Raw genomic sequence first — 17,977 nt, forward strand, 5'->3', positions numbered from 1 at the left:
AAAAGGCAATTGAACTCTTCAAGCTCACTTGTACACAAGAAAAAGAGCATTAAGAAAACCTTTTTACCTCCTCGTATTCTTTCTTGCTTTCTGCTTGAAGGGTGATACCCCTAAAATATAAACACAGTGTATCAGTGCTAACGGTGGACATCAGGACTGTCTGACTCCAGGTTTTATAATCATGTCCCTGAGCTTTGCATCTACTAACAGTCAAAGGAACAAAAATCACGAATGAGCTGCAGCTAAAAGATACCGCCCCTGCTGCTCAGGGAGTTGTGGGGGAGGATGGGAAGGAACATGCTTTTAATTTGGAAACACCCTTCTGGAAACCCAGCAAGGCTTACTGTTACAGCAAGCATGTTTTACATGGCACGGCATCTGAATGGGTAGGTGTGACTGGCTGTCCTCAAATAAAACCCGTCTCATACGCTTTGCCTGTAGGAGTAGTGATCTGAAAGCAGTATCTTCTGTCTTCGCAGTCTACAGCCATAACAGAGCAGTTGTCCAGGTCCTGAATCAATCCTCCAGCTACTGCTCCCCTTGGCTGACACATCAAGTTGCCACCTTGAGTGAAGAAATACAGTCTTTCCCAAGTTGTAGTCACCAGACCTGTTTTACTGATGAGAAGATGCAGTGATAAAGACTCATTACTATTTAGAAATTACTTCAAACATACATGAAATCGCAAACATATCCTGATGCTAATCTAAACTTTATGTTCAACCCTGGAATTTTTTTATGGTGAGTCTCTGTTAAGAAGTAAAAGCAGCACCTACTCCTAGCAGAGCCTAATCCTTAATGAAAGCTGAAGAATTAAACTAATTCCAAACATCCCAAGTTAAAAACATTCTCTGCAGTATCTCCTAGTTAAGGAATGTAAGAATTATTGGCATTGAGTAACTGACAATACTATTAAGCTGATTAAAAAAAAAAAAAAAGGATTTTCAAGCTTAAGAGCAGCATGAGCAATTTCAGCACAAAGACTCATCATTTAAAAAAAAGTGTCTTATGTGAGTAGTATCTCAGAGTCCATCTTCTTCCTAGCTATGGAGTCCTATTATATTGTAATTCAGCTCCTAGAATGCTATGAGAAATTAATAAATGTCCACTCACCAAAAAAAAAAAAAAAAAAAAAAAAAAAAATTACTAGTCAAATAGAAAAAAACCTGATATTTATATGCCACCAATATATATAGCTTCTGCAGAAACTGATGGAAGATTTTATCTGGAAAATCTGCAGAGCTAACTCTGTGTATGGTACACAGTCAAAGTTATCCACTTGCATTGTCCAGAATGCTTTTATTTATGTAAAGGAGAGTGTTTATGAAAACATGTATTAACTGCAAAATATTGCTGTTTATTTTTGTAGACAATATGTTTTCACTAGCCCTAAGAAGTGGGAACAATCTGAACTCAGACCCATCATCAGTGTCTAATTTTTAGTCACTTGAATGCACGGAATCATCCCTGTAGGTGCTTTCAACCAAAAGTAAACTTCTGTTTTCAGGAAAACTGTCTCAAATGGTGCTATTTTGCTTTAAGCTTTTAAAACACATTTCCAAAGATGATTGAGATACTTAAGAGCTGAAGAACACAGCTACCACAGTGATTCAGGAGTCTCAATCATCATTACCTGTGGAGTCTTTATGACCTAAAAAAAAAATAAAGATGTAGCAGCTGGTCAGCAACAAAAAGAACCAGCAGGTAGCAACAGTCTTCTTACTTTCTAAGATTAAGGTAGCCAGCCTTCTGGATGAGATTTCTATTGATAGCAGGTGAAGTTACATCAGAATCTGGGGTGTAAACTGATTCATTAACTGCAATTAAGTCTTGCTGGGATACCCTCATTTTTTCAGTTTCACCATCCAGCTCTCCCTGTATGCTAGAAAAAACAACACAAGAGACCCAAAGAGATCATTAGTCACTTTATACCAGGATACAGCTAACATCTGTAAACCAAAATGAACAAAAATACCAGCTGAGATTATCACAGAATGATTTTGGGTTGGAAGGGACCTTAAAGATCATCTAAAGATCATCTAGTTCCAACCCCCCTGCCCCGGGCAGGGCCCCCTTCCCCCAGCCCAGGGGGCTCCCAGCCCCGTCCAACCTGGCCTTGAACCCTTCCAGGGAGGGGGCACCCACAGCTGCTCTGGGCACCCTGGGCCAGCGCCTCACCCCCCGCACAGGGAACAATTCCTTCCTAGTATCTAATCTAAATCTTCCCTCTTTCAGTTTAAAACTGCTACCTCTCCCCATACCACTACACCCCCTGACAAAGAGTCCCTCCGCAGCTTTCCTGTAGGCCTGCTTTAAGTAAGCACTGGCAGGCTGCTATAAGGTCTCCTTGGAGCCTTCTCCAGGCTGAACCCCCCCCAACTCTCTCAGCCCGGCCTCCCCGGGGAGCTGCTCCAGCCCCCCCAGCATCTTCGTGGCCTCCTCTGCCCCCGCTCGAGCAGGTCCATGCCTTTCCTACATTGAGGGCCCCAGAGCTGGACGGACTCCAGGTGAGGTCTCCCAAGAGCAGAGTAGAGGGGGAAAATCCCCTCACTAAACCTGCTGGTCACACTTCTCTTGCAGCCCAGGGTACAGTTGGCTTTCTGGGCTGTGAGCACACATTGACAGCTCGTAGTCCGCTTTCCATCAACCACCACCCCCACCAAGTCCTTTGCCTTCAGGCTGCTCTCAACCCACTCCTCGCCCAGCCTGTATTTGTGCTTGGGATTGTCCTGACCCATGGGCAGGACCTCGCACGTGGCCTTGTTGAACTTCCTGAGGTTCGTATGCACCCACCTCTCACGCCTGGGTGGCACCCCTTCTCTCCAGCGTACTGACTGCACCACACACCTTGGTGGTGTCACCAAACTTGCCCAGGGGGCACTCACTGCCCGTGTTGCTGACAAAAATGTTAAACAGCACCGGTGTCAACACGGACCCCTGAGGGACGCCATGTGTCACTGCTCTCCACTTGGACACGGAGCCATCTACCGAGTGCGACCATCCGGCCGATTCCTTATCCACTGAGTGGCCCATTCATCAGATCCGTGCCTCTCCAATTTCAAGACAAGGATGTTGTGCAGGACAGCGTCAAAAGCTTTGCACAAGTCCAGGTAAATGACATCAGTTGCTCTCGCCTCCTCCACCAACGCTGTAACCCTATCACAGAAGGCCACCAAATTTGTCAGGCACGATTTGCCCTCGGTGCAGCCACCTTGGCTGTCATCAATCACCTCTTGATTTTCCACGTGCCCAAGCAGTTTCCAGGAAGATCCACTCTATGATCTTGCCAGGCACAGAGGTGAGACCGACTAGCCTGTAGTTCCCCAGGTCTTCCTTTTTTCCCTTGTTAAAAATGAGGGTTATATTTTCATAGTTCATATATTTCCAGTCAGCAGGAACTTCACCAGCCTGCCATGACATCTCAGATATGATGGATAGTGGCTTAACCACTTCATTATGTCGGAGAGTAGTGCAAAAATAAGGTTTATTTTTAGAATAGACTTTATAGGAAATGTAATGTAAGACTACACGTCCAAGGCTTTCTCTAAGGATGAGATAAATCAGTGCAGATAGGAACGAATGGGAGGAAGAAGCATACAATAGGGAACTACTCCCAGAAAATGTCATCTGAGCCTAAAGAGACAAGATGCATATGCTCTGCAGGTATTAACAATGGTTTAAGGAAAATATGGCTATATTTGGCAGGTTGGCAGCTAAAGCACAGTCAGGATTTCCCCTCGCTCTTTATTTTGAAAGCCCAGCTTGAAGACGTTACTCTCAATACGTCTCATACAGTAGCTATGCTTTCTTTTCTGCAATTTGTACTAAACGTAGCTATCTTTTTTTTCCCCCCAAACATTACAGAGCTAACAATCGGAACGATGAGACTGCTTTCTAAGACTGAAATGAGCACGAGAAATGCTTAAGTGTTGAAAGTGAAGAGTTAAGTTTATTTTTTTGAGAGATAGCTTCTAAAAGCAATGCTTGTATGAATTTACACTGCTGACCATATATAGATATTGCCCTAGTATAGCAGCACAGTTCAAAGTAGGCTTTACGACAGTATCTCTTGGCTTTCACAGAACTTTGTCTAATTCCTGTAACTGTGTAACGTGCAGGAATTGCTGCCATGAGACCACCTATTAACTGCTCACGGATTTTCAACAGCAAGTTTTCCATGAATTCAGAACAATACAATAACAAAATCTAGAGCTCAAGTCTCATTTTAGCTTTAATTTTTGTTTCCTTGTAGCCAGGGAAGGTTCCTACTGACAGAATGAAAAAAAGGTAAGTGTCACATCTGCCTTTGAGACAGGCAAGAAAAACAATCTGGGGGACTACAAGCCAGTCAGACATATCCAAGCGCCTAGGAAAGTTACAGAGCAAATTCTCCAGGTATTTTCAAATACATGAAGGACAAGAAGGCAGATGGGAACAGCCAATACACAATTACCAAGGGCAAATCATGCCCAACCATTCCAATTGCCTTCTGTGATACAGCGACCGACTTGGTGGACAGGAGAAGAGCGGTGGCTGCTGTTTCACTTCAGCAAGAGCTTTCACACAGTCTCCCCTAGTATCCTTATAGCCAAACTGATGGAATACAAACTGGAGAAGTCTACTACAAGATGGGTAGAAAACACGGCTGGACTACCGAGTTCAAAGGGTTGTAATCAGTGAGACAAAGTCCAACTGGTACCTAGCTATTAGCGGTGTTCCTCATGGGTTAATACTGAGGTTTGCAGGTTTACAGTCTTTAATAAAAGCTGGTGAACCCACAGGAGCAGATGACACTGTATTGGGAAGACTGATTGACAGATATGGTAAAGTGGATGGCTGCTGTTCAGAAGGACCTTGACATGCTGCAGGAGCCTCATGAAGTTCGGCAAAGACAAATAAAAAGTCCTGCATGGGATGGAATAACCCTCTGCAACTCTAAATGATGGGAGACACCTGGATAGAAAGTAACTTTCAGCCAAGGACCTGGGGGGTCCTAGAGTACACGTTGAACATGAGCCAGCACCATGTTCTTGTGGCCAAAAAAGGACGGTCACATCCTGGGCTGTATGAGTAAGAGTAGAGCCAGCAGGTAAAAGGAAGTAATTATTCCCGTCTGTTCAGCACCCGTGCAACTCCAACAACAGTACTGTGTCTAGATTTGGTGCCCCAGCACATGGAAGACACAAACTTAAGTGAAGAGCCACCAAGGTGGCTGGGGGCCAGAATATGTGACATGAGAAGAAGCTGCAAGAGTTGTTTTTCAGCCTCATGAAAGGAAGGCTAAGCGGGGTGGGTCTTACTGTTAGCTCAACTACCTGATGGGAGAGGATACAGAAGATGGAGCTACACCCTTCTTGAAGGTGTGCAGTGATAGGCTGAGAGACAACGGATACAAGCTGTAACCAGATCCTGTGTGTCCCATGTGCGAGAGACGGACAGAGAGAGACGCTCAAAATTTGACTGGACACAGTGTGGAGCACTCTGCTCTAACTGACCCTGCTCTCAGCAGGAGAGCGGACTAGATGACCTCCTGAGGTCCACACTGCAGCAGCTGTTCTTTGACTGTCAGAGAAACAATACTACCAACTATCTGCTTTCTTCATCAACTTTTCCAAACATGAGGAGTTATCGATTGTATCCAGGCTACTAGGAAAACTCATGGGGTGGGAACATAAGAATACTTGTCATTGCATACCTCAGAAAGTCATTAATACCTGCACCCATGCAACAAGCAGTTTCCTCCCTACTTCCTCCCCAAGTGGTTAGACCTTTTGAAGAACAAGAGCATGTAACACAGGCTGTACACAGCAGGGCCAGAGATCTAGGTAGTCCACTGTCCTGTCTCTGACAGTGGCAAAAAGTGGAAAAGTACAAGGCAAGTACCTATGATTCTTCCCCTGCTCTCCCCAGCCTTTTGTAGAAGTTGGTGATCTGTAACTGTTGAAGTAATCTAGAGACACAGTGCTGCATTTAAGGCCGCACTAAGCAGTATCTGTCTGGCCAGATGAAGAGTCACTCTTGCATCACAGTGTTAGTCTGTTTCGCGTTAACTTATTTCCAGCTTTTCCACATCTTTAGAAAGCTAAAACTTCCTAAGCTCCCACAATGAGACCAGCTGTGTGTGTCTTACCACCTAGCCAAGTCATGTGAGAGGCTGAGTTATAAAGGCTGAGTAATACCATCAGATCTGAAATAAATCAGACCGTATTTTTGCAAGCTAGTGCCTTTCAACATTATCATTAAATGTCAGAATAAGAATTATTTAAATTCCATTTTGAAATAAAATGGAACAGTGCTGTCAGTTTTTACATAAGTGCTACTTCAATGAATCCTTTGACCAGTTTTGTTGCACCACAAATTGCTTCCGACAAAACTGCCCTGGCGCCTTCGTGGTTCCCAAGACCGGATTCCTCTTCCTAAAGCACCTTTCTCCTCTCTCCAAGGTAGAAAGGAGAGAAGAGCTGACAATTCTGAAGTTATGTGCATTTGTGGCAATTAGACCAACTGTTTACAGAGAATATTTTAGTGATCCGTCTTCTCTTACGTGTTTTTACACTGTTAGCAATATTCACTGTTTAAATTAAATACTTTTAAATATGAAGACTCAGTTTCACAATTGCTTAAATAGATGCAAGACTGTATCACTGCCAAAATTCTGTAGCTGCACAATGGGTCTCATCAGCTTGTTGTTCCAAGAACACAAATCTGACAAATAAAAAGCTTTTAGCTTGATTAGCAAGCAGATCTGACTCACTGAAGCCTTGTGATCCCCAGCAGTAAAGAAGGAAAGGAGTGGGCAGCATGATTTTCAGTGGCTGTATAATCTTAAGTCATGAAACTATGTCCTGTGTCAGTAATTGCGAAGCTGCGCAGTGTCATTCAGAATTTTGCAAGCTCCTCTCTTGTTTTTTCCAAAGACGTCACACTCCTGTACTAGTGACATTTGAGTTGTACTTTCAAGCTTTGCTCTGTGACCGACTTAAAACACAAAAAAACAAACTCAGGAAAACAATGGAGCAGCTTATTTTTGTTTCCATTTAATACTGTGTAGTATTCAGAATTCAGATCCATCAGACTTTGGAAAACACAAGCTTATTCTACAGTGAGGATCCAGTGTCAGGACCCTCACTGTGCCTGTAAGACACAAGCAAGATGCTATAGCCTTACTAAATAAAGGGCACTATTTCAAGGGAGGCTGAAATCTGTCCTCCAGTCTGTACAAATGCTGTGTAGATTGCAGAAAGATTTATTTCAGGAGTGTGAAAAGATATATAAATAGGTATAAAGGTACAGGAAAAATCATTTAGTGAAAGGATCTACTGTACAGGGAAATTACTTATAACACTGCTCTCAAATTAACAAGTATGCATTATTTAAAATGCCACCAGAGTCAGAGTAAGTAATGATTTGGCTATAGGCCAATATGAAAGGTATGAAGCAATAAAGTGAAGGACTCTGTCTAGTGTTCCAGCTGATTTAAAATAAATGATTGATGTTCTCTCTAACATGATTGGATTTTAAACGTAAAGTTTACATTTACAGGGACTTAATTATAAAGAAAACGTCAATCTTCACTACAAGTAGAGCACAGGGTAGGGGGGAGGGTATAAGGAAGAAGTATCACAAATTTAGGAGTACAAAAGTGGGGCAGTTTATTGAAATAAGGACTTAGCCAAAGCAGGTTGAACTCAGTGGACTGATACAGCTGATACTGGATGCAATGAGCATGTTCTCTAAGGTGAGGAGTTTTGTTTGCCTTGTATAGCTACAACTTCAAACATTACAGGCCCCAAATCCTTATTTGAGGTTAATGGATTATTGTTACAGTATTATTACAGGAGACCCAGCAGGTATAAATACATCAAATTCAGGATGTACTTTATCTTTATTATATTAGTTCTGTTAACCCATTTCAAGCCTAAACTCCATGCTTTTGTGTCCACGAAGAGACACAGAGATGGAAGAAAGCATGTGAACACTTTACAGGATATAGTTCCTGACTATACAGTAAAAATACTTTCTGCAGTGCACTGACATCAATTTCCTTTACATGTACAAACATACCTCTTTTCCACCTGCTGCTTTAACAAAATACGCCCAACAATGCAATGCAAGCATGGAAGGAATCTCGTAAGAAAGAAGAGGCACTCTTTTACATGCTGAAGGTTAGAGTGCTATTGCTCAGAATTCAATGGAATGACAAAAGGAAACACAAGTATTGCATTACCTTTGAACCATGTCTGAAACAGATGACAAGAATCTGTCCATTCTTTTGGAAAACATCTCCGCTCCTTTCTTAAAAAAGTTGATCTGAAAAATACAGAAAAAAAACAGATGCTGAAAGTTATCTTGGCTTGTGCAGACAAATAACAGATTGTAGGGACTGTGTTAACAGCGGCCCCGTTGTGACTGGTGTTTTAGGGCTGATGATCAAATACATGGTTAAAACAGCTGTGTTGCCTGCCTTTGTTATTTCTCAGTTCTGCAAATTTCCACCCACTCACACACCCTTTTACACACACATAAGTTACTGGCTGCTGACAGGTATGTTTCCAATTAACTCGCTGCATGACTGAAGTGAGGGAACAGGTAGGCTTCTCCCATACTAGCACTGTGCAGAATCGGGTCTAGTGGTGTTACAAGCCACTGCGTGCAACACCATCATCTCAAAAGGAATGGGACATAAATTGTCCATTAGATTGAGCAGTCCAACCTGGACTACCAACTTCAACCTGGAAATGTTAAGGCTGCTATGGCAGTCAGTCAGGAAAGTGATGAAGGGTAGCTGTGCTAGCAGAAGCCTCCAGGGCAATCAGATGTATCAACTACGGACTCACCGTGGATTTTGTTCTACTGAAGGAGCTAAAAAAAAGCTACCGAGGCCGAAGTGCACATTTAGTGACAGAAAAGGAATTCACTTAGCCAGTATGGTTCAGCAGGAATGCAATGGCAGCAAAGCACTCAGTGTATATTTGGCCTTGGATTACCAGCTGTGGGGCACACAGTCATGGGTAGGACCTCCTGCCAACCGTGTGAAACATGAGTATGGCCAGCACATGTGTGCAATTAACTAATGTTAAAAAAAAAAAAAAAAAAATATTAGTGAACTACTCCCGAAAGAGATGTAAAAGCAGATTCTTGGCTGTTAAGCAATTTATTAGCTATTTCATCCAATTTTACTTGTGATTCCACTCTTTTTCCCTAACCTTGGGACATGGAATTCCTTTTACTTGTAACTCTGATTTGTGCAACCATGCTCCTGACCACAGACTCCCTTTACAGACAGAGGAGAGAAAGCAGGCTTTCTTAAAGAATGATTCACCTATCTTATTTCAGAAGCCTACTCCAGGAGGGAAGAGCTCTAAATTCAACTGATAGACAGACAGGCCTAGCTTAGATGTTGATGTCAGTTTTCAGTTAAATAAACCCTGTATTAGCCACTGCTTCTTCCAGAATTCCTTATGGCCTGCTCATTTGTTGGAAATGTGAAATATGAGACAAATGTTTTGAGTAATTAATAAAGAAAATATATACTTGGACTGAAGGCCGGTTTACAATATTTAAGCATCAATATCAACTGCCTTCTGGCTACTCAGTCATTCCCATGAAAACCTAAGACTTTCCCATATAAAGCACTAAGGTATGGCAGTTTTGTGAGGTAAAATAAAATTCTGTTTGGCTACCAGTAAAGGAAACCAATGCAGTTCTTTCACTTAGTATAATTGCAGCAGAGAAGCAGTGTGAAGGCCTGTGGTAGGGAAAGCGACTCGGTTTTCATTTGTTACCTATTTTATGAGGCATATGATCTGCAACAGACACAGGACAATGGAGATTATGATCTACACTACAGTCTCAAACAGAGCACTGCACCCATTTTTTTTCTGTTTTCACAGCCCAATTCTCATTTTCCCACTGTTTTCTTTCATCAGTGTCGAAGCACAACAGACCCTTAAAATGGGTGGTAAAGAGAATCAAGCGCTCTGAAAATACTAGTTTGTTGATCCTCCTGACATCCTGGAGAGCCAGATTATCAGCATTACTACCGCATTTTACAGGCTTAAGAAATGCTCTATCAAATTGCTGGCAGAGTAAAGATTAGAAAGAGGATTTTCCAGCCTTACGTTCAATTCACTCTACTGTTCTGTCCTTCCTGTTCTCCAGTGCATGCTCTGTTCCCTACGGTGTACACTCCTCATCAGTATGCTGAACATTATGTGCCAGGAAGGGAACTGCTACATAGGAGAGTTTGTGCAGACAGAGTAAACAGTGGAAGTAAATGCTGGTGCACTCATAGCTCAGCTGTGAAAAAAATAACCCCGGGCTGATTTTGCATATAAATGTATTGGATTTTCTTTAATTGGTGTCTTTCCTGAATATCTAAACATTCAGCTACCTACCACAAAGTCAGTTGTTAGAATCAAGCTGAATAGAAGTCCCCCATGCCCCTCCCTCACCGTTATCATTTGTCAGTTCTCAAAAAAAAAAAAAATCTGGACCTACAATGTTTTTTTCACTTTTCCCAGGGACATGTCTAAGTAATATAGAGGCTTTACTGTTCATACCTGTCCTCGTGTATATCCCAGCATAGGTTCCACCATTGCCACTCTCTTCCTGTACTGCAGAGCATTCAGGGCACAGTAATATTGCAGAGACGAAAGGTGCTGCTTTCTTCTTGCATTTGCCACTTCTTTTGCCACTTCTGCCTTAAGCTGAATAAAATTGATAAAGAGGCTGACAAACTGTTACTGTGCATATGGATATATTTACTGATTATTTTCCGGTTGTCTTTTAACAATTCTCATTACAGAACTTCTCCACATTAAAATGAAGGAAGAGAAATTAAGAAAGCAAATCCAAAACCAGAAGCAAGTACTTCAAGCCCTTCTCTGGCAAGATATTTAAGCATTTGGGGAGGCCCTCTGACTATAAACTATGTAACTACCACAAGTAAAATTCTGGATCTGTTCTCAGGGCAAGAAATTTATTTGCAGCTGAGATGACAACATCAGCCTGCAAGTGCAGAATTCAGAGATGAACAATTCACAATATGCTATATCACACGCTGTTCTGTAACGCATCTCCTTTAAAGGACCATCCTGTAGAACTGATACACTCTTAAAATAGGGCAAATCACACCCTTTTTGGTGTACAAAGATGCATTTTGGAATAGTGGTCCAGTGGGAAAAGAAGAAGAAATGTAAAACAATCCCACCAACAGAGTTATGTGTACTATAAGTGGAATGACAATCCATACAGAGGAATTTAGCAGGGAGGTAGATGCGAAAAAATGGAATGCTTTATAAACAGCAGACACAAGGCTTCATGTCAGTTCACAATGAATTGTGCCCAGTGATACAGCATCATCACATTGGCTGTACAACAGTAGGCTTATAGAAATCTATTTATAGCCATTTGGATTGCCTCTGTCTGAAGAGCTCCCCTGGATCTGAAGGGCTCTAGTTCAGCACAACACTTGATCACTTGCCTAACTTGGAGAAAACAGGTATAACTTTGCTGGATTGATGTTTAAAAGCTTTGTGTCTGCTTGGAAACAAAATCACAAGTACTCTTAAGCTACTGTGAATTTAACTGATGAACTCTCCAAAGTTTGTAAGTGAACAATGATGCAGACAGAACAGCTGATGAAAACTCTTCCTCTTCCCTCTCACGTTGATTACCTTTTCATTTTCTTTCCTTTTCGGTAACCTGCTATACTTTGCCATGGACACGTCATGTTCTGTAGACAAGGAATATTATTTTTTTTAGAAATGTGATGTGTGTCTGTATAGATTAAAAATGTCTTCTATGATGTAATAGGTGCATACCATTAGAAACAACGAAAACAGGGAAACATACCATTGCTAGCAAGGCCAAAAAGATCCTTCAACGTGCTTACTTCTGGAAAAGAGAAATCAAATATTCAAAGTAAAAACAGCTGTAAACAGTTGTTCAGTGGAGACCATTTATGGCATATCTAATGCCTAAGTCACTCCAATCCTTTCAAAGCAGAGATTCATAAGTTGTGCCTGTCTTGAAAATGATAAACCAGATCAGCTGCCAGAGCAATGAATAGGCAGATAGCAAATTAAGAGTCAAGTGAGTTTACTTGATTGAGCGAGTTATCACTATGAAAAAGATTCCTTATCTGCCAGTGTCATTTACCGAAAGAAGCACCACTTCAGTATGCTTATTATCACAAAAGGCCCAACACTATCATAAAAGATCAGCAGTTCTGAAGAACTTCCTGACGATGCTTATGTGATACTGAAAAATCTCAGTTCCAGAGACATACGAACTAAGTGCCTTTCCTGTACATGAATCTTCATCAGCATGGAACATTTTTTGCTAAGTTGCTCTGTGAAAAGAAATATGTGTCAAACACAGCTGACTGCTGGCTACAGTGCTTACATGACAAACACTGGCCATGAATTTCAGGTACAGGTTGAAGGAAGAGAAACAGGCAACTCAACTTTCACAAGTGTTGGGCACAAGCTACTCTCAGTGTCCATACCAATGTATGCTGCAACTGGCAAACCCCATCTCAAAAAGCTGCAGAGAAAGCACACTCACAAGAACAGACATTATGCAACTGAAAAGAATAAGGGGAAATTGTACAATGTCTTCATGGTCTCTGGTTATGTGTAACAACCTACACATTAATCGGCTTCATGCCACCTTTTTCTCCCCAGAACACTTCCTTGTGACTCTAAGCAGAAAGACAAAAATTCTTCCCAGGTGTGACCAACTTGTTTCTACAGTATTCGATACATACACATAACAAGATCAACCCTCCTTGTTTACTCCTATGATGAAATTTCAACATGGCCAGGCCTCTACTAAAAATGCTGTTCTACAGGACTGTGTCAGAGAAAAATGGAGGTTGTGATGGATGGATGGAACAAAAAAGATTTTGATATCCAGGTAAGCTGAAGAAACTTTCATTTTTTTGTCATGAAGCAGCTGAGGCTTTGGTTGCAGGCTTCACTTGCACTTTCTTTTTACGTCTTCTTTTATGAACCAGGGGGCAGAATCCATAAAGATGGAAGCAGAATCACTGAGTAAGTGAAGACACATTAAAGGGGTAGGAAAGTGATTATAGAATCAAGATCTTACCATCAAATACTGCTTTGTATTTGGCATTATATTATAAACAAGACATCAATCGATAGCATTTCATTTGAAATTGTGAAGACATGATACAAGGAACTTTAACTAGTCACTACTTTGCTGTAGTTATTTTGTCTCCCACCAAAATGATGTCTTTAAAAAGTACGTAAATAGGACTGACCTTAGTGAGCTGAGAAGTGGGCTTTTTTTTTTTTAAATTAAAATGCTGCAGTAAAAACTCATGTTTCTGTTGCATGAGTAGGTTTGTGTCCTTGACCTTGAATATGAACCTCTTCCATTAAAACTCACATCAAATGTTTGCATTATTGCTCTGCTGTTTAAGTAATGAATTTCCAAGGTTGTGCAATCAGGTTACTTGGAACTACCCTTGGATGGCAAGGATTTAAAGTGGACAGATTTGTTAAAAGAGAGGAAATATACTCTACTCTGAAGTTAAAAAAAGCATTTTTGCTTGTGCTTTTCAAATAATCCAAACTTCTGAAGTGGGATAAATGCTGTTTGCAAGCCAGATTCACTGCTAAATTTTCCTTCTTTAGGCCATTATAACATCAGTGACTTCAGTAAAATTACACTAGTGTAAAAGCAGAGTGACCCAACAAAGAACAAAGCTGCTCATTTTCAAACTTGCACCATACGGTGCATAAAACATTGTAAGGTCAACATGCGCTATTTATGTCTGAGTAAAAGCATACACCTGTCAGTGAAATTCTGTAGCAAAAAAAACCCAAAACTGCACAAAAAACCTTCCTGTGAATCATCAAAGAAAAAATTACTATATGGCATTATGTCTCAGTTTATTATGAAATAAGCAAGAAGGAACACATGAGGAAAATTAAAACTTAAAATAAAATTTACCTGTGAGATCCTTTTCCCGAAACTGTATTATTGGGAGAACCATTGTATCTGCAAGCTGCTTTGCCAGTTCAGAATGAAGAATATTGAGCTGAAACAGAACAGAGGAATGCCCTAAGACACAGTGTAAAAAAAAAAAAAAAAAAAAAGATAGTAGCACTCTACAGCTGTTGATTAAGCATACCTTCCATTTGTGCCCATCAGACAAAAAAAAAAGGATATTACCTACCTCAGTGCTTAAAACAAATTTTTCAAGATACTCAAGACAGATGGGGATTGTACCCTAAATCCCTGATTCCTGTCTGGTGTTTTCCAAGGATTCAGCAACTTTTCAGCTCTCATATACTGCATTAGGGCAGTCCACTTGACAATTAACATCAATGCTTAACCCAACAAGATTTAGTCTGTAATTAGCTTTTATTAACCAGTTTTTGTTAGACTCTACACCACAGGGTTACAGTCCCACTGCCATGACTAGACTCTCTTTCCATTTGAGGGCTACCCAAGACACAATCACAACAGGGAGCACACACAATGAAAGGTCCCATTCAAATATTTTGCATTCAGAACAGTTTCCTGTTCCTGTTTTTGCAAGCGTTTCTCTAAAATTCAGCACATTGAGACATATTTCGAAGCACTCATGTGACACTGCTTAGGACGAAGGCAAGGCTCCTGGGTCAGCAGTGGCATGCTAAGAACATTAGATGGGTTCAGGTAGGACAACTATCAATCACACTGCTTGAGCACCCGATACTACAGCCTAGGAACACACCACACGTTGCCATGAGGTTCTGCCCACTTGCTCACGGTACCCTGGAGGCCTCTAGGCAGGGTTACGCAGGTGAGGATGAAATCAGTGTTTCCCACTAGGCAGTCCAAAGCTAAATCAAGACAATTCAACATCAGTAGAACAGACAACTGAGAAAGAGGTCCAGCGGGTGGTAGCTAACACACAGAAAAGGAAGCTGAGGAATGGAGCAAGCTCTTGTGAGGGAAAACGTGACTGACAGAACTGAACAGAGTGGCTCTCAGCTTTCTGCTCCCAAATGGGATGGTTCTCTTGTACCTGGGAAGGAGAAAGTTCTTGTTTTGATTTATTCATAGTTTACATAGAAAAGTACAGAATTTGTAATGATAAATGCTCCTTTGAAGTATCCCCTGAAAGCAGACATAAAGTGGGAGAAGCCTAAAGGAAAATTAACATTTGGGATTCCTCTCACTATACTTTTAGTGTTATCCACGGGCTTTAAAAATTTTAACATTTTTTACCCCACAACCCTCCTAACTTCTCTCCTCTCCCCCAAAGTAGACCTCAATACAGCCTTTTGCCTTCTGAACAAAAGTTGAAAGTAGACTAACAAGAAGAACAACACTTTTCTGATGGCACAGCCCTGCTCACAACAGAGTGACGTGACAAATGATACTTAAGCAATAAGGACCTAGATACTAAGATTATATTGAAATGTTATATGGGCAGGTCAGCAACAACCTACAGAGACTAGCAGTGTTCAGCACACACAGCTGTAGTAACTAACCTGCCTCCAGCAGACATTTCTTCAGCCTGCTCCAGACATCTCTGGATTCTGTGTGATCTCACAACAACTAAACTGCAACTTTACTAATTCACAGCTGCCCTGTAGCCATCCCTGGCAGGTTTTAGCTCAAACTGAAACCTTTAAAGCTTAAAAATGTAATTTTTAAATGGAATAAAATTAAAAATGGTCCCAGTCTAGATGAAATGTCCTGTTTCAGTCTTTTTTTCCAATTCCCCTGTTTAGGACGTTCAGCTTTGTTCTGAGGACAGCATGTGGGACAAAGCCACGGAAACAGCTCTAACCATTATGGAACGGTGATATTATGCTTCTTTTCCTCCCTAGTTTAAATGATTCTATAAAACCCAGGCACAATCTAGCCTTCAGTGGAAAGGCTCAGAATCAAAAGGACAAAGATCAAAAGAAAATCCACTGATATTCTATATTGTAAAAAGAGAATATTGACAGTTCAAGTTACCTCATCAACAACTTTTGAAAAGTAATGAAGGGTGGATATCACTTCTTCATCTCCTTTACCCAAGGCAAAATGCTGAAAACAGAAACATAAATTTGGTCTGTAAATCAATAAAGGCGAGTATAAAATGCAACATGTGTTTTACTACGAAGGTGACGAATACTCCTACAAAATAAAATAAACAATAAAATTAAGAGGAAAAACAGTAACTCATTAACACATACTCTTTTATCCTGCTCCTCTTGTTTTAAATTAATGGATTTTGGACAACATGTAATTAATGCTTAGTATACTAATTTTCAAGTCATAGTCATACAATAGGAAAAAACTGGCTTGCATCTTCAAAAATTTATTAATTCTTATCATGCACTTTTTTTTTTTTTGGTTTGGTTTGGTTTTGGTTTTAGTGTTTTGAGTTTTTTTTTTTTTTTTTTTTTTAAATTCTCAGAAGTGACCTACCTCCCTTGAGCATGCTGGGGAATTTTACAAGAGCCTTCACATGAACCCAAGTAAAGCCAATGCCCTAAGCACTTCTGGAAACCACACTATTTACACAGACTTCTTCGAAAGTGCTGAGGCTGAAAAGAAATCAAAGGCATATATCGAACATACCTGCTTTTCATAGGCAAGGAGCTGCTTCGAAAGCTGCTGTGTGGCAAGACACATTTCGTTCTATAAACAAAAGAGACATGTTAATAGAAATAATGAAAGGTCTTTAGCTCTTACTACTTTGTTGCCAGCTTCTTGACTGAATCTGCAACCACTTACACAAACATTCGGTTGTATGTAAACAACCAGCCCCAAAATACCTGCACAGACAAGCAGTAATAACAGGTACACTTCAGACCTAATCAACACACAGTTTGTCTAACTACTTTGAATAGAGGTGGGATTTCGGGGTTTAGTTTGGGTTTGGATTCTGCCCCCCATCCCCTAAAATAACAAAGCTAGAACAACCTCAAATACGTAAACTGTCATACCAGCATAAGATTATTTCATAATGGTTAATCATCTTTCCACAAAATCTACAGCAATAAAGAGAAATAGTAGATGTGCCTTTATATAATACATTCATGCTCAGGGAATAAGCTGATGTAATCACAGTGCTTTAAATTGATACAGGAGTACAAAACAGCTCATGATTCTGTATTCTCATGGTTAAACTGGCCAATCAAAGTACACACATCCTTAAAATGTGCTTATGCAAAGCAAGACTTGTAGGCAGATTGTACAATTTTGCTTGACAGCTGTAAAAAAAAAACAGACAAGCATTTGGCTTTGTCAATCTCTACTCAATGCATTCCTACCAATACTGTATCAACTCCTCTGTTCCTGATTTGTTAACTGACTTAAAACCGCAATAAAAGGAAAAAGGGAAGTAAGGAACTGGGATCTGTCTTAATCCCTGTCAGATCCTTCTCTTCCTCAGTAATGCAGAGAACTAATCACTTCTCATTTAATTTCATTTTAAACAAAATAACCTATTCCTCTCCAAATACAGAAGGCAATAGAGAGTTTGTAATTCAGAGCAATCTCTGAACTGCTTTAATAGCACCATTTATGCTGGGGCTGGTACAGAAAACCATTAAAACTGGGACAGAGTTTGTGTTTGTTCTCATCGTCCTATGCACACAGGGCATGGCACAGTTACCTATCTGGGCCAGAGATTCTGAAACACCCTTTATTGACATAGCACACTACAGTCTGATGCTTCCGTGCCACCTTGGCAGGCAAGGAAGGAGGGTTAAGATGGACAGCAAGGCCCAAACACTTAACCAGAGTCTTAAGTATTCCCAAGTACTCCGAAGGAACAAAGAGATGTAGCCCCAGCCTAGGTAACAGCATCTGTATGTGAACACGTGGCAGAAAAAGATTGGTGAGCTAATTCTGAACAACTTAAAACACTATGGTGATATTACTCACAGGTGGCTGGAGATGGGAGAGCAGAGGCCTTCCAAGGTATAAACAAGCACTCAGAACTGAGTTAATC

The 17,977-nt window shown here is 40.8% G+C and overlaps 1 protein-coding gene across 2 annotated transcripts in view; it reads right to left on the bottom strand.

The window, feature by feature from the left end:
* The window catches only part of APPL2 (adaptor protein, phosphotyrosine interacting with PH domain and leucine zipper 2), a 40,042-nt gene that overhangs the window by 6,753 nt on the left and 15,312 nt on the right, over positions 1-17,977 (bottom strand). For both annotated transcript variants that reach the window (XM_042793106.1, XM_042793105.1), the window contains 10 exons: positions 16,600-16,659; positions 15,991-16,062; positions 13,984-14,071; positions 11,857-11,898; positions 11,679-11,737; positions 10,563-10,709; positions 8,228-8,310; positions 1,724-1,882; positions 429-617; positions 68-110 (listed from right to left, as the gene is read on the bottom strand). In XM_042793106.1, the coding sequence (XP_042649040.1) occupies positions 68-110; positions 429-617; positions 1,724-1,882; positions 8,228-8,310; positions 10,563-10,709; positions 11,679-11,737; positions 11,857-11,898; positions 13,984-14,071; positions 15,991-16,062; positions 16,600-16,659 (942 nt within the window). The remainder of the gene's footprint in view (positions 1-67; positions 111-428; positions 618-1,723; positions 1,883-8,227; positions 8,311-10,562; positions 10,710-11,678; positions 11,738-11,856; positions 11,899-13,983; positions 14,072-15,990; positions 16,063-16,599; positions 16,660-17,977) is intronic.

Source organism: Tyto alba, unplaced genomic scaffold (assembly GCF_018691265.1).
Source record: "Tyto alba isolate M040663 unplaced genomic scaffold, T.alba_DEE_v4.0 Super-Scaffold_2, whole genome shotgun sequence".
Taxonomy (NCBI): Eukaryota; Metazoa; Chordata; class Aves; order Strigiformes; family Tytonidae; genus Tyto; species Tyto alba.